This window comes from Euprymna scolopes, chromosome 22 (assembly GCF_053919585.1).
Source record: "Euprymna scolopes isolate OS-2025 chromosome 22, ASM5391958v1, whole genome shotgun sequence".
Classification (NCBI taxonomy): Eukaryota; Metazoa; Mollusca; class Cephalopoda; order Sepiida; family Sepiolidae; genus Euprymna; species Euprymna scolopes.
Genome location: NC_136503.1, coordinates 70,301,383 through 70,318,612, shown reverse-complemented (window position 1 = coordinate 70,318,612; position 17,230 = coordinate 70,301,383). Strand labels below are relative to the sequence as shown.

The following is a 17,230-nucleotide window of genomic DNA, read 5'->3' as shown; positions in this document are numbered from 1 at the left end:
ATATATATATAAGTTCTTCTAGTGAATTTAGTTGTGTTGAGTTTTTTTATTTGGTTGGGATTACTATATAAATATTAATACTTATATTCATTTTTGGAAATTCAAAAGGGGTGGGGGTATGGCGCTGTGAAAGAGAATAAGATTTTTCTTTTTTTTTTCGTTTCTGAAATGAAACAAGGTCATACATTTCATTACATCAAAAGATATAGTTTCAAATATTTGTACTGTTGTTTTGTTGCAACGGAAACGTCGATGAACACAATTTGGTTTGTTCATTTTTTATCTCTCAGAATACAATTTCCATTATTCTCATCAAATACATAGTGGGTGCTAAAGTAGCTATACACTACTGTCACATCAGTGGAATTAATGACATATTTTATTCATGTGGAAACGGTAATATCTTAAAATTAAAAATGCAGTAGAATACAAAATTTATGGCATAATTATTTGCAATCCATATACATACATCTGGCAGCATATATATATATATATATATATATATATATATATATATAGTAAGTTATAAAATATATATGACGATTAAGTTACATTGAATATTCCGTGTTTCATCCACTCTAGGACTCTTCAGGCTTATGCCTGAAGAGTCCTAGAGTGGATGAAACGTGGAATATTCAGTGTAACTTAATCGCCATATATATTTTATAACTTACTAACTAGCTCTACCTACGTATTGAGCACTTTTGAAGTAAATACTTAAAGTTTACACATAAATTTATACTTTTGTATATTAATTTTATGGGAGTGTATTAAGTAGTTATATATATATATATATATATTAGTGATGGTACGATTTCAATATTTTTCCCATTCTGATGCAATTACTGATTTTGTTCTAAATGGCTGATTCCGATACAATTACCAATTCTGATTCTTCTAAATTTCTAAATCTAGAGTTGTTGGGTTTGTTTTTTTTATTGGGGAGGGGGCATGAAATATGTACATATAATTTCCTATGTATAGAAATACACTTAGGAAGATGATCATTACTGGCAGTTTAAAATCTATACATATTTATCATTTCATCATTAATATGAGCCACTGGAAATTAAGTTTTAACCAAAAATAAACAAATAAAAACAATGAAAAGAATCGTTTTTAGCACTGGAAAACACACAAATTTTTCCAATTCCAAGACTAATTCCGATATCCCCAAAAATTCCAATTTTTTTCGATTCCAGATTCTGATTAATCATCCCAACATAAATAAATATATATATATATATTTGTAAGAATTAATAAAAAAAAATGTTAACAACACTTTAACAAGAGTTAAAAACATATTTCATTTTCAAAAAGGAGACAAATCAAGTGGATTGTCCTTAATCCGCAGAGTTTCGAAAGAAATACTTTCTTTCTCATCAGAGGATAGGAATTAGCAAAATGCGGAATCGGATTTTGTTTGCAAAGTATTTAATGAAACTGCAAGTGAGCCAAAGAGCTTACTTGAAAAAAGTTTTTAAAAAATAGTGAGGCAGAGGGAATGCCGAAAAAAGAAAAATGATTTCACGTGAGTGGATGGTCGGGTGAAGAGTAGAAGATCTAATGAATATATATATATATATATATATATATATATATATTATACATAAAATACAAATACATATAAAATAAAATATATATATATATATATATATATATATATACACATATACATACACACACACATATACACCCTGAAACTGAGCTAATCACCATTTTTCTTATGCATTTTTAATCATGCAAAATATATTCTTTAAATATTATTCAGTTTTGGGATTGAGTTATATTAGAAAAAGACTTTCATTTTAATTGTTCTTATTAAGAAATAATTTGCAATTAATTCAGCATGTCACTTATCTCTTACCAACTTTCTATCACTTTCTTACTCTCTCACTGCGTGTTATTTAACACCTTCTCGTATTCATAAGATATTTGTCTCTCTTTCTCTTGTCACTCTGTTTGATAACAGACAAATATGACTGAAGAGCTTTTTCAATAAACCTAAAAGAAACTAGGAAATTTTTTAAGCTTTTTTTTTTTTTTTAAAAAAAAAAAAAAAGAAAAATCAAAGATTTCCAATCTCACACCTAAATGGTATCAACAAGAAAATTTTTCACACAATCTCACCCCCAACCCACCCCCGCCCGCCACTAAAAAAAAAAAAAAAAAAAAAAAAAGAAAACCAAAACAGAGCGTCAATCAATTCCTCTCAATTCCTCTCAATTCCTAAAGTGAGTGTTGTTATTAAGAAATTAATCTTAAACATAACGATTAATGGTTCCTCATCTTTAGAAATGTGCCAGGAAAAAAAAAAAAAAATGTTTCCGATAAAAAAAGAGGGGGGGGGGCCAAGATGGAAAGAAAGAGGAACAATTTCTAAGAAATTCTTTTTTTTTTGGTGTTCATTAAGAAGATGTTCACATTCTTTTGATGTAAAAGGGGAACGATTTCATTTTTTCAATAGATATGTGTGTGTGTGTGTAATCCGCATATTGACACACACACACATTTTATATATATATATATATATATATATATACACACACACACATACATACATATATATAGTATATTTATTTATACAAATATTATTGGCTACATATGTGTATACATGTTTCTGCAGTGACTATTTGTAGAGAAATCGCATCCTCAAACCTACATCTTTAAAGTAAGTCTTTATTGATTTTTGTCAACAGTTTTTTTCTACAGAAGTACTATTTGATTCTGGTTAATCAGTACTTTTTACAGATCGTTGCAGCATATTTTTAAGAAAAATAAAACGTCAATCAATCTAATGCCTTGGAGAATATATTTTGATTAGGTTGGATTCCTTCGTCAATACAGAGTAACTTCCCTTTATTTAAAAAATTCTATTTTGAAAAATAAATGGCATAAAACGATAAAAACAAAACAAATTTCAAGTAAGAATACTGCTGAACAAAACCAAATAGGTACAGCTAGTGTGTGTGTGTGTATATTATATATATATATATATATATATATATATATATATATATATATATATATAAAATACGGCATTATCACGTTGACACACCGGTTCTCATCAGATATCACCGAAGTTAAGCAACGTTGAGTCTGGCTAGTACCAGATGGGTTATCATTTGGGAATTCTAGGCGCTGTATGTGCTCTCCGCTTATCTCAGCATTGTTTATAGTCGTCCTGCCACTGGTATTTAACAATGTCGATTCAGGAAAGTTGCGGTTGGAGATTGCGCAACTCTTGCCACAAAAATTTCATGCACAGGCAGCTTTATGGTAGATATCTTTGTGTCAAGACTGAAGGAAGCTGTATGTATGAAATACGTTTGAAAGCCAAATTACAATGCAATATTATGAAAATAAACAAAGTGACTTATTTGTTTATTTTCATAATATTGTATTATAATTTGACTTTCAAACATTTTATTTTAAAATTCAATCAACGTTTCTATCACAGAAAACACAACCCTGACTCACTCACACTCTCTCTCTCTCTCATATATATATATATATATATATATATATATATATATATATATGCTTGTGGAGTAGATTAAGGCATTTTTTATAGGAATATCGGTGTACCCGCATGCATATCTAAATCTTTTAAAACATCAGACCATATTTTCCTGGATTACATTGAAAAATACCTTCTGTCATCTGTAGTATATTTAAAGCACCAAAGCTCTAATCTTTTTCGAAAAGCCAGGACATTAATTACTGAATATCAACAAAATTACAAGAAAACACCCAGATCAATTAAGAATGTCAACAGATCTGTCAAAGAATTTAACACGCGCCATACTTTTAAATTGGAAAACAAACTTGCTCAATTGATAAAAAACAGCAAATGGAAAACTTTAGGACGTCCAGACCTTACTCTAAACCTTACTTCAAAACCACTCTCGGACATTGAAACTGAAGCTCTCAGTTTCAGTCTTAAATTCGCTACCGGCGAACATTCGAAAATCACCACTAACACAACCCTAAAAAATTATAGACAAGATGACTCGGATTTTACTAAGGGCTTCATACAAGGGATGATATCTTTAACAACTACTCAACCTCAAAAATTAGCATTACTAAAGAGATACATTGATGTCTTAAAACTTTTAACAAAAAATAAAGACATCATTTCACAAGCCGATAAAGGAGGTGGAATAGTTATCATAGATAAAGATACACACACACATATATATATATATATATGCATATTTTGTAATGGAAATATTTCTTATGAAAGATCCGAGTTAACCTGCTGATATTTCCAACAACCTTTGTCATTTCTTTTATTGCATCATTCAATTTATTCCAAAAGTGTTTTCTTGGAATTTTGTTCCTTTCCAAATTTTATATTTCCTTTTTAAAAAAAAAAAATCACAAAACATGAAAGGCTGGCATTTCTGCCTCGAATGGGAACAACGCAAGTAAAACATCTTATCTAATTCCATCGTTCGTCTCAACATTTTCCCCCATTTTTTTTTTTTTTAGCTTTTTTCTTTTTTACCCTTCAACTTTAAAAGACTGGCCCTTACACAACGTATGCATCTGATTATGAGCAAAAGTACACATAGATTTGGACACAATGCACTAAATGTGAGGCCTTGTACCTTACATGTTTATAATTTTTTTTTAAAAGTGGATGCGAGGCTGGTCTAATCAATATGAGTAATGTCTTGCAAACGTCTCGAATACATTGAACATTCGTGCCCTTTTTTATCTCTGCTGTAACACCACATCACACAGCCAACTTGGTCGTTTGCATATGGTTGCTGCTGTAAAATGGCCGCACCACTCGAACTGAGTCATTACATTTCAAACACTCAGACCCACACATTGTCTGGTACCGTCGCAGGAACAAACAAATGAAGAAGGACATACAAAAATACAACTTAACATTATTTTTAGGTGAATACAAAAGGCATTTATTCCTTCCAGTAATTCTCGGCAATGCACTTCACGAGACTTTCAAAATATTACTAACGTGTCGAACATGGAAATGCTCTTTCATACATGTCTCTTTGTCATTGCTTGTCTTTTCACTTTTTCGGCCATGCAGCACATTTTCTCTCTTGTCGCCCAAGAGTCAAAACATGGCTTCCTTTGCTCAACCTTTTTTCTGCTTTTTTTTTTCTGCTTCCTTTCCTGTGACATCAGCATGTGTCCACTTCCTTAATTTGCAGATGTGTTAAGACAGCTGCTGCTGCTGCTAATATCTTAACTAATCAGCTATCATATGCTGCTGCTGATTTTCTCACAAACACTTCTATGCGCTCTGTCGTAATAAGAGCACACTGCTTTGTTGCACTGCTGCTGACCTAGTGTCAGCAGCTCATGAGCCAGCAGGGAAGTAGTAAGGCCCAAAAAACTGTCATGAGAAACGGAGATAGTGAAACATAAAAATATTTTATCTTCAGTCAGAGGAAAAACCTCTCTTGATCGGGACAATTATTTTATTTCTGTCCAATTCAGAGTGGCCCTAAAAAAAAACAAATTAAAATTAAAAAAAAAAAAAAAAAAAAAAAAAAAACTATCTTGTGTCTTCCTACTCTTGTGGGAGAGACTAATAAATACAGTCCCTCCTGTCAAGAGATCAATAAGCTATTTGTAATTAACCATTTGCCTCCATTGTTCTTTTAAAGTTCATCCATGATTGAAGCACTTATATTTCCATAAGAAAAACATTTATTTTTTTTTTTAAGTGTACATTTAATTGGAGGTTTCTAGGAGTCATACTACTAATTAAGATATAACCCATGTAACGCTGCCTCCCTGTATTAAAAAGTCCCCACCCTCACCATTTCAACCTCTGCTCTAGTGTCAGTGAGAACAATATAGGACAAAATTAACCCCCTCCCCCCTTCACATCACACAAGATATTTCCTTCCTAAGGTCAACCCTGTTTCTCTATATACTGAACAGGCAATTTGTTAAACTACAGGTCTGCCTCACCCTGCCTTAGTCTTGGGTATGTCATAGGCCACACACCCCTACTCATACAGCGACCAGCAGGTTGTTGGTTACTGATAATTACTGGGATTTAGCTATTCAGGAAAGTGACCCCCTCAATAATTGTTTGTTCAGGAAATTAATCAAAAATAAAAAATAAAAAACTAAATGTCAGAGGTCATTTTGGAGATCACATGACTTGGAGTGAACTTCTCTTCTTTTAACAGATACTGAATGAAAAATAATATCAAAACTGAAATAAAATTAAACTTTTTAAATTGAAAATAAAAAGCGAAACAGAATTTATTAAAAGACAACTAAATTAAAGGTGGGTTCGGTGATTGCAAAAAGTTTATATATGTATATATATACATATATATATATATATATATATATAACATCATCATCATAACGGGCTCCTTACCAGGACCAATGTGACTCTTCCTCTCCAGAGTTTCTTGTCTTCCATCAGTTGCCTCAGATGTTCAAGTTTACAGTCAGTGTCATGTGCTATTTGTTGGATGTACGTGGATCTAGGTCATCCTCTGCTTGCGCATCCATGTTGTGGAGTCCATAGCAATACATCACTCACCAATTCAGGCTTGCTCCTCAGACAACGACCGAAATGAAACACTCACATCAGACCTAAATCGTGGCAGAATGAGGATATAGTCTACAGTAATCATGTAGGACCACTCATAACGGAAGACTGATGTAGAACCTGAACTGGTAAATGGGCCCTGGTAATGTCATGGGGAGCAGCATGACAGTTATGCACCTTGGCGGAAGAACTAAAGAATCACTCAATGGCAGGGCACAAACGACGCTGAGCGGAAGAATCATTAAGAGATCAACGATCAGGTTCAACTCGTCTAATTGAGAAATTACTGCGATTCGTCTGTAAACGTAATTCACACCGGTGATATCATCAGAGCTATCGAAAGATTCAATATGACTAAATCAAACCAGAATTCCATACCACATCGACCGCCACATGGGTAACCAAGGGTCGCTACTTGGTGTGCCGGCACTGACAACAGCTATCGACAAGTTTACTACAGCACCAAAACCTAGGCTAGGAAAATGTAGATATACCATAAAAATATCCACCTTTAATGTACGGACACTTCAACCCACATCTCAAATATGAGAACTTGTTGCTTCATCCAAAGAACACGATATCGATATTGTGTGTATTCAAGAGCACCGACTCTTCCACAACGACACGACATAAAGTGCCATGAAATTGGTACCAGCTGGACACTAGTATCAGTGTCAGCATGGAAAAATTCGACAAATAGTACCATTGGGGGAGTAGGACTTTTGCTTAGCCCTCGAGCATTGAAATCATTGAAAAGTGCTGAGAAGATAAAACAAAGGATAATTCTTGCTACCTTCAGTGGTAATCCTGCTACTACTGTTATTTGTTGCTACAGCCCTACCAACGTCAGTGACAAGCAAGAGATCCTGAATTTCTACAATGAACTGTCAGCAATAGTGCATTCAATCCTCAAACATAATTTATTGGTTATCGGAGGTGACATGAATGCACATAAAGTACAGGACGACAACAAGCATAAGTTCTCTTTCCATGATGGAACAAACCGAAATGGATAGTATCTATTAACTTTTCTCCTTGGAAACAACCTACAATGCATGAATACTCGTTTTCAGAAAAGACCCGGTAAGTTCTGGACCCATCAATCCCCCAAATGGAGACAAGGCATAACTGGACTATCTTTTTATGAATAAGAAGTGGATCAATAGCTATCATAACTGTGAAGCTTATAGCAGTTTCTATAGTGTGTCTACTGATCATAGGATTGTAACCTCCAAGTTAAAGTTAAGCCTACGAGCGAACAAAACAAAAAAAATCATCTAGACAGCCCTACAACTAGTCAACGTCACACGACAATCAGATCAAACAGAGATTCATCTTCAAATTGCGAAACAGATTTGATGCTTTACAAGCACAAGAGCAGGAACCAACTGCTAATACCACCTATGAAAACTTTGTTAGATCACACCAAGAAGCAGCAAAGAAGTGTATACCTCTGAAGCCCAAGGTAAAACGAAAAGTACCGTGGGAAAATGACAAAATAATATTAAAACAAGAAAAGTTAAAAAAACAATCAAAAAGCAACATAAATACCCCACTCGACAGAATACAAAATTAAGGAAGCAGGCGCTTCAAGAGCTTAGTATGATGTACCTATCAGAACAACAGAAGAATGTTCAAGAACAAATAGATCGAATCCAGAATGCAGCAGATAACAAACAATCCTATCTGGCTTGGCAAGTAGTAAATGAGATATCTGGGCGCAAACGACCTGCCAAAGCTAAGTTAAAGGCAAACACTCCAGAAAATACATGTTCGCAATGGAAAGCACATTTTGAAAAGCTACTCGGAAACAAACCAGAAGCGACAGACCAACCAATTCAGCCGATTGTTGTACAGGAACTCGATATTGAGAAGGGTGATTTTATGATGGAGGAACTTCTAAATGTACTAAAGAAGACCAAGAATCGTAAAGCTGCAGGCTTAGATAACATACCTCCTGAAGTATGGAAGACAGGTGGTTTCAATGACATACTTCTTAATTCATGCAATTCTGTATATAATCAAAAAATTATTAATATATGGAGGGAAGGAGGCATACTTCCCTTCCCCAAGAAGGGTGACCTAAGCATACCAAGCAACTACAGAGGAATAACACTCACTCCAATTGCAGCAAAAATCTACAATGCCATGCTTCTCAACCGTATCCAACCAAAGATTGAAGAAGTGCTCAGGAAGAACCAAAATGGATTTAGAAAGAATCGCTCTACTACTAGTCAAATACTTACTGCTAGGAGACTGATTGAAGGAGTCAAAGCAAAAAACATTTAGGCAGTCATGATCTTTGTAAATTTCTCCAAAGCATTCGACTCCTTACGAAGAGGAAAAATGGCCAGCATATTAAAAGCATATGGCATTCCAAATGAAGTCATTAATGCTATCATGATGCTATATGAGCACACTCGAGCAATGGTTAGGTCCCCAGATGGGGACACTGAATTTTTCGACATCCGCACTGGGGTTCTACAAGGAGATACTCTTGCCCCTTTTCTTTTCATTATATATATATATATATATATATATATACACACTTTTTGCAATATATATATATATACTATTTGCAATACACACACACACCTATGCTTTATTTGTTTTTATATAAGCAGTAATATGTTGCTACACAGTCATGAGCATGTCTCGGTCAGCTAGTTACCAGTAACTAGAGACATCTTCAGGTGATACAGCTTATATGAAAGCAAAGTTTGCAATGAAAATCATTTTGAAAATCATTGCAAACTTTCGTGTCACTGAAAGTTTTAAAAATATTTTCATTCCTAAACAAATTAAATCAACGAGCAGAGTGCAAAAATGTAAGCTGTTCATTAGACTCGTCAAAGTATCTATGAAGAACTAGGCCAATACGTTCATTGTACATCAGTAGTGTTATATTTTAGTCTAACTCCATCGTCAGACCACTGTTAGAGGATGGTGTCCATATCTAATAGGGGATATCTATTAACTGAAAAAAGTTCAAAGACTGGTCACTCGAATAGTGTTGGGTGTATGAAATCCGTCTTATGAAAACCAAACTCAAGAAACTTCACCTTTTTTGAGCACCACCGATTACATGGTTACATCTCATTTTGTCGTAAAATCTACTCACTGGTTATTATGGTATACCTCGAGACATTATTCATTCATGCATCATAAAGAAGTCTATGTGGACACCACAAGAAACTATTTCACCGATGATTTTGGATATGTGCTGAGTGACTGTATTCTCTTCAGTATAAATTTCTACCAACCTTTCTCAACATGGCCACTGAAGCATGCTGGTTTCATTTTTTTGTTAAATTTATTGAATTCAATGAAAACGTCATAGAAATAGCAAGATGAGAAAATCCAAAACGTGTAACAAAAACGACAACAGCTCATCTCAGAAATATCATTGAATAAAAAAAAAAAAAAAATTACAAAAAGAAAAAAATGATGCGATTTTAGTAAAATAGTCAAAAGGAGAAATTGAATGGAATGGTTATGAAAAAAAAAAATAAAAATAAAAACATGCACTAATAACTACAAAGCATTAAAAAAAATGATCAAAGAGAAGAAAAACAGTAAAAACCCTGATTCTTCAGAATTGGTTAGTTTAGTTAAAAAAAAAAAAAAAAAAATGTATGATCAATGAATAAATTCACAGTAAAAATAAAAACTAGTATGGCGATAACAAAAAAAAAAAAGGGAGATAAGTGAAGGCTGGATTGAATTATTATAAGAAAATTTAGTAAAGAGGAAGCAAAGGATCATCTGTATTAAAAGACGAGGGGGAGGGGGGAAAATGGACATGCCTAAGTTTCAGTTTTGAGCAGAGAAGTTAATAGATATCCTTGCTGTGCGTCCATACAGGCTGGACTGCAGTCAGGCAGCCACAACTTGAACCGGTGCTCAGAGGATCCAACAAGAGGCATGCTACAACAAAATGAACATATACTGACGTACATTTAGCGGTCGACTTCTTACCGTCTGCTGCTCCACCCCAGGGACCACACCAACTCCTCCGTTGGCTGGGGGCGCTGTCGTTGCATACACAGTAGCTTGTTCAGCCTTAAATTGGGTGGGGTCTGCAGCATTGGCACCGGCAGCACTGACTGTCGGTGCCTGATTCACCACTTGGTGATGGTAGTCCTCCAACCCAGTCTGTGCATACTGATATGTCGGGGTCATCTGGCTCTGCACCATGTGCTGAAAAGAAAACAGGAAAAGAAAAACCTTTAAGAAAAGGATTGAACTTTCTTCAGAAATGTAGTACAGTAGAAAGGCAAGAACAAGATTAAAAAAAAAAAAAAAGGTCAGTGTATGAGGTGCATTAAATAAGTTTCCAGACTTTTTTGCTCAGGCATTTAAAATCGTCGTAGACTTTTGAAAATTTAGTATGTTATTGCTATACATCTTATGAGATGACTGACCAATTTTTGCTGCCTCTTATGTTTTCACAAACAATTTCTGCTTTTGGCTCATGCTATGTGTGTGCGTATATATATATAAGAAACTCGCTTCTTATCGTTGAGCATTTTCAGTCGAAATAAAAGTCGATCAATTTAGCTCCTGTGCGCAGATCATATAATGATTAGATGACTGACAGACGTTAAAAAGTATCTATAAATATAAAAGCGAAAATGTATGTATGTATGTATGTGTGTGTGTTCGCTTTTTCTGTGTGTCTACAAAAGGCTTCTTTCAGAGAAGCAGTCGCTCGCTTCACAACTTTTTAAAACTTTTTATATCACATATAAATCGTAATATCTCACAGTTAACAACGAAGCTCGCCTGTCTATTTAATTTGCTCGATTTCGGGAAGATAAATAGTCAATATTTGTCGCTCGCCGCATGTGGGTTAGTCTTTTTCCTATAACATCTTGGGGGGGGGGAGCGTTCAGCAGTAAATGAATACTATCCCGCAGTCAAAACTTGCCCTCATTTAAAACGGGCACCTGCTAAATCCAACTAATTAAATAAATTCAAATGTGTTTCCGCTAGCATCTCGCGGTGGGGCAATGGTTAACATCGCACCTTTTTTTTTTTTCACACTTTAATTCACATCTTTGCCTCAAGGGTTCGGGTTCGATCCTCATACACATATTTTTTAAACCCCCCCCCCTAAACACCCGGGCAACGCCGGGTACCCCTTGCTAGTTAAAAAATAAATGTTTAAATTCCAACAGTATTTCTTGTGGTTAACAGTGGCCGAATGGATTAGGTCCCTGCTAATGAAGCCAATGTTGCCGGGTTTGAATCTATCGACCGGTGTTAATCATGACAACCTGTACTGACGATTCCCAAAAGGATGAAACACTAGTGTCTGTAGGTATTTAATAATTATACATACATATATATATACGGGATGTAGAAATTTCAAGATTGGAATCCAAGGTTACATTTAGTCCACTGGAAGAGATGCACCCTCAGTCTTCGTTAAGATATGCATCTAAGAGAAGGAAAACGGATGTAAAACTTGAGGTCTACTGTCTTTCTCTCTCTCTCACTATATATATATATATATATATATACATGCAGGATGAGCCAAAAGGAGGTGGACAGTTAAAAAAAAACATTTAGAGATCACATATACGTATAACTATATGTAATAAGACAATTATATTAGTAAAAATTAAATGTTATTTATCAAAGCAAGTGTTCAAACTGTTTTCCTTGAGATATTTATAGTGAGAGAAAGAGATTTTGTTATGTCATAAATTAATGAACCAATCATTACGAATTTTGGAATGTATATTCTCGGCAACATGACCGCAAGATGCTTTTTATATATAAACTTTACTATTTATTGGTGTGCCCACCCAAACTCGGATCTTCTCAAACGACTTCAAATAAATTAGATACAAAAAATTTAATAGGAAAATACAATTGCTTTACATCAAATTTTGAATTACATTAAATACATTTTCAAAATGGCTGAATATATAATATCGAAACAGAAAAAATAACTTTGAACTATCATCAAAATATGCTCAGCAAAAAACAGTTAAATCAGAAATCTTAAAAAGAAAAAAAAAAATTAAAATGCTGAAGAAATAATAACATTTTTTTTTAAAGATTAAAAAATAGACTGTTCAGCTCAATTGTCAAGTTTAAAGGAAATGAATTGCATTTTTTCCTTTGCCTCCATTTAAAAAAAAAAAAAAAATGTTTCTAAATTTTTTTCTCTTCATATTTTTTTCTTTGTAATTTCATTCCTTTTTATTATTTCTTCCCTTTTTTTTTCTTTTCATTCTTCCTTGCCTCTTTTCCCCCCATTTTACTTTGCTTGCTTTTTTTACGCTTTCTTTTTTTTTTTTTTCATTATTATCCGCTTTCCCTCCTGCACTTTTTATCCCAACTCTGAAAATGTCGCCTCTGACGGCCTCTGCCGTTTGTCAAATCATTTCCTATTTAAAGAATAACTATCATCATTATTTTCAAATGTCAATTATCACAAAATGGAACAATTATCGTTAGCTGTAACTGTATATTCATAAGTGACATTTTATTTGACAACTAGCTGGTCTACCAATAGCAGTATGGGCACACAATACTGATACGAACACACTGGACTCTTAAGTAAGTTCAACAGGGCGTTGGAGCAAAAAATAAATACTTAGAAGTAATCAAAAACCTACTGCTATGGTAAAAATGGTTTGAAAATAGGGCAGACATGACTGGATTTATGAAATTAGAAAATGTATTATTTGCTTGGATTAAATTACCATTTCAAGCAAAAAGAACTTCTGCCAGGATCGGTTGTACAACATACAACCGATACAACCGATACAAACTCTTATGCATCAGGAAAACCAAGCTCCCTCAAATTGTGACGGTCTTTGAGTGTTTCCAGCAAAGATCATGTCATGCTGCATCTCAATAACGGACTCAAAATATCCAGGTGATTATACAGAGTCACTGTTCCCTGTTGTCAAACATTGGGTATAAAGAATGGTGGCAGACCTCAGGAAACATTTGTGGGGCAGTAGGACTCAGCTCCATGCCACAGCTCCGAGGAAACCCAAAAGTAGATCTCTGGGATTACTTGCACGACTTCACCACTTCCAACATCTGGACTCCAATTAACCTGATTGTAATCCCATGGACTATTATGTGCGAAGCGTAAGCCAGAAAAAAAAATTGTACTGCCAGTAAACACTAAGGACAAACTGATTGCCAGGGTCAAATTGATGTTTAGGTGTCTCTCTCACAGTAAAGGCCACATGCTTTAGATTCATATCTCACCTGGGGAACCTAATGGAACCCCAGGGCGATTTTTTTGATTGAGCTAAATTTAAGAAAAAGCTTTTACAAGATATGTTTTTTTTTAAATTTTGACAATATATCAATTATTAGCCTGGGTGCCAGGCATTGCCCGAGTGTGTGGACGTGTGTGTAAGCGTTGAGCCAAAAAAAAGCAAAATTGGAAGCGGAAAAAAAAAAAAATAGGAGTAGTAGATGCTCGAACCCGTAACGCACAGAAGAAAAAGAGGTGAAAAAAAAAGCAAATGGTCTTATCGATGCACCCACTGTATTTGTGATGTCATGGGCAGTTGAAATAACATGTTTTATGCGATATTGTTGACGCAAGGTTTGAATGACTTGCAAAAATGTCGATGATAAAAACTGCCTACTCCTTGTAAAAAAACAACCCAGTTGATGGTGAAAGAATTAATATTTTTGGCCAATTTTTTTTGTATTTGTCATCCGAGACGTCAAGCTTTAAAACAATACCAATTTGTCACAGTCTGACGCGTCTGTCAAAAGTTTTTGGCAGACATACAAACACACATTTTGCCTTTTATATTATAGTCTAGCGGGGGGAGGGGGGAGGGTACCCGGCATTCCCGGGTGTTTGGACGTGTGTGTGTTAAAAAAAAAAAAAAGTTTTAGTAGGAAGGTAGGATTGAACCCCGATGCCTTGACGCGAAGGTGGAAACGAAAGGGAAAAAAAGCTAGCCACCTAACCATCTCGGCCATGGGGGAGAGGAACTGATAAGGGCGTTATATGAAGGTTTATAAAGCGAAATAAACAGGAGCGAGGAAGTGGTGTCTGACATAGTTTTGCACTGCAAGCCAGATCATTCGCTTTTGCTTTTCAAAGACGCGGCGAGCCGATAAAATTCGAGCTAATTAAATACACACGTGACCCTCGTTGTTAAGTCATAGTTATTATGATTTAGACGCGATATAAAAAGTTTTAAGTATGAGCGAGCCTACCCAGAAGGCCTGAGAAAAAAGCGTTTCGCGGACATACACAAAAAGCGAACATAGATATACACACACATTTTCACTTTTATATATATAGATTGATTTTTTTTTCTTCCCAAACGTGTCAAATTCATCCTAACCACTCTGTAGTTTAAACCAATTAAGTTTGATCCCGCCACTTTATGCGGAGTATGGATATTCTACACATGTTGATATTGTCTGCTGAGCATTTGATAATCTTGCTCTTGTCAATTAATGAATTTAAGTATAACCATAATCGTCATCATCCATTTTATAATCTTATTTTTTCCCTTGGTCAGGGGTCTAACGTTTTCTGACCGCCTGCAATTTCAGTGTCTAAGCTTGATAAACTTCAGGATTTTTTTTTTTTTTTTAGAGAGTCGCTGCTTATCAAGACCTGGAAGACACAACAGGATAAGGGTTAATAAGTGTCGGGTAGACTGTCAAAAACCACGGTGATGATCAATAATGGTGGAACTTGGGTAGGCTTTAATCACATAAGAGGACGGCTCAACAAGAACTTATTTACATTAGACTTGAAAACAACCATTGAAAGCAGCTCCAACACATTTTGTTCCACTGTTTAAAAAACACTTTATTCATTAGAATTCCACATTTCAAAACTTTTGTTGACGGTTTCCATTCAAGTTTTCTTGAATCATCTAACTTTCCTCCAGCTTTCTACCACAAGGTCTCTGTATTTTCTTATCCAAAAGTCACTCTTCTCAACATGGCTAAACCAACATATCTGACTGACCGTCAAGAGTTTGTCAAACTTTGGTACTCCATCGGAGTATCAGAGCTGATAAGCCAGGTCTGATCTAAGCTGACATTGGATATCCATCTGATCATTACTCTTTCATTATGTTGGCGATGACGAATGAGATGTGGGTGGCAGCATAGCACTCATCTTCGTGCAGCATCACGCACATAACGAAGCTGCTGTATACTCTTCCCCTAATATTGAAAGAGATAGGATTGGTAATGGTCCGCAGTCCATGCCGATCTTATTCTAATAGTAAAGCTAGGATCTCAACGCTAGCACTCTACATATACCAATGGTCACAATGGTGTTAACATAAACAACAATGATGAGGATACCCGCCCCAAATAGAATCAATTCCGTCAGTAAAATAATGGCCATTTTCTGATGAATCTCTCGCAGCATTTGAACTTTACTTAATTAACGCTTAATGTGTCATGATTATGGCATTTTAGAGAAAATGGTAATTGAGGGTGGGAACCATGTAAAACGAAACATAAATAGTTATGCAAGAATTCAATTAATGGTGAAAGGTTGCCAGGAACCATTCTACATCTCACATCGCACACCGACCGTAACTTTAACCTCCAGATAAAGACTTTAGAGTCAACTTTCAAAGGCAGAGATTTCTTTATCTGTTATTTCAGAAGCACTTATATTTTTATTTATTTATTTTTATTTTATTTTTTTTTTTTATTGTTGTTATTATTAAGAAAATGCAGTCTGTTTGGATTGACATTTCTGGATCGTCAACTGGTAACGTGAGCTATGAAGAGCAGCGCAAAGAAAAAAAAAACGTTATAAAACTAAAATAACTGATGCTTAAATCAAAACAAATGGCTGCAATGAAAGTTAAAGGTTGTAAAGTAGGCGTCAGCAGCAATCTTCATGTGGTCACTTGTGTGAGTACTTGATTATATTAGGCGGGGGAGGGGGGCATTGCCAAGAAATTCTAACTTGCTGATTCATCATAAGTGTTTATTTGCTACAGCAAAGAAAAGAGTTCACAAAATATTTTAAGCAAAACACATTTTTTTTTTTTTTTAACCATACCTTTTTTTTTATTCACAAACCATAAGTATCCATCCATAAAATAAACGGAAGATTTGATATACATTTATCCAACAATGCTCAGAAAACTATCATTAAGGCTATTAGACCTAGGAAGATGAAATTTGGTTGGAATGGTTCCATACCGGTAACGCTTGCAGTTCAATTTCCAATGGTTGTAATCAAAATTACGTTTGGAGCAAATGTAAATCTAGCATGAGTGGCTGGGGCTGATGTAAACTAAATCAGACGAGTTTAATTGTGAATTAGAAGCCAAAAATGTCAGGAGAAGTAGGTTGAGCTTTAAAGAACATAAAAAGACTCCGTTCGGTCTTAACAGACTATGGACACCCACTGAACATTGCCTGTGCATAAAATTATTGTGTGGCAAGAGTTACACTCTCCCATCTCAACTCTCCTGAGTCAGCACCGTTTTAATTTCATTTGCAAGTATATATGAGTTCATGATGAATGGAAACAGTGCCAAGATAAGCAGAGAGCACATACGACACCTAGTATTCCCAAATGGTCACCCATCTGGTACTTTCCAGGCTCATCATCCCTTAACTTTGGTTATCTGGTGAGAACCAGTGTGTCAATATAATTATGCCATAAGTCATACATCTTCTATATATATA

The 17,230-nt window shown here is 34.9% G+C and overlaps 1 protein-coding gene across 45 annotated transcripts in view; it reads right to left on the bottom strand.

The window, feature by feature from the left end:
* Nucleotides 1-17,230, bottom strand: part of LOC145243461 (RNA binding protein fox-1 homolog 2-like) — a 486,106-nt gene that overhangs the window by 222,666 nt on the left and 246,210 nt on the right. For 34 of the 45 annotated variants that reach the window (XM_080106365.1, XM_080106379.1, XM_080106393.1 and 31 more), the window contains one exon: nt 10,511-10,753. In XM_080106365.1, coding sequence (XP_079962491.1) covers nt 10,511-10,753 — 243 coding nt within the window. The remainder of the gene's footprint in view (nt 1-10,510; nt 10,754-17,230) is intronic. The other 11 variants (XM_080106401.1, XM_080106375.1, XM_080106387.1 and 8 more) reach the window with 1 other exon arrangement.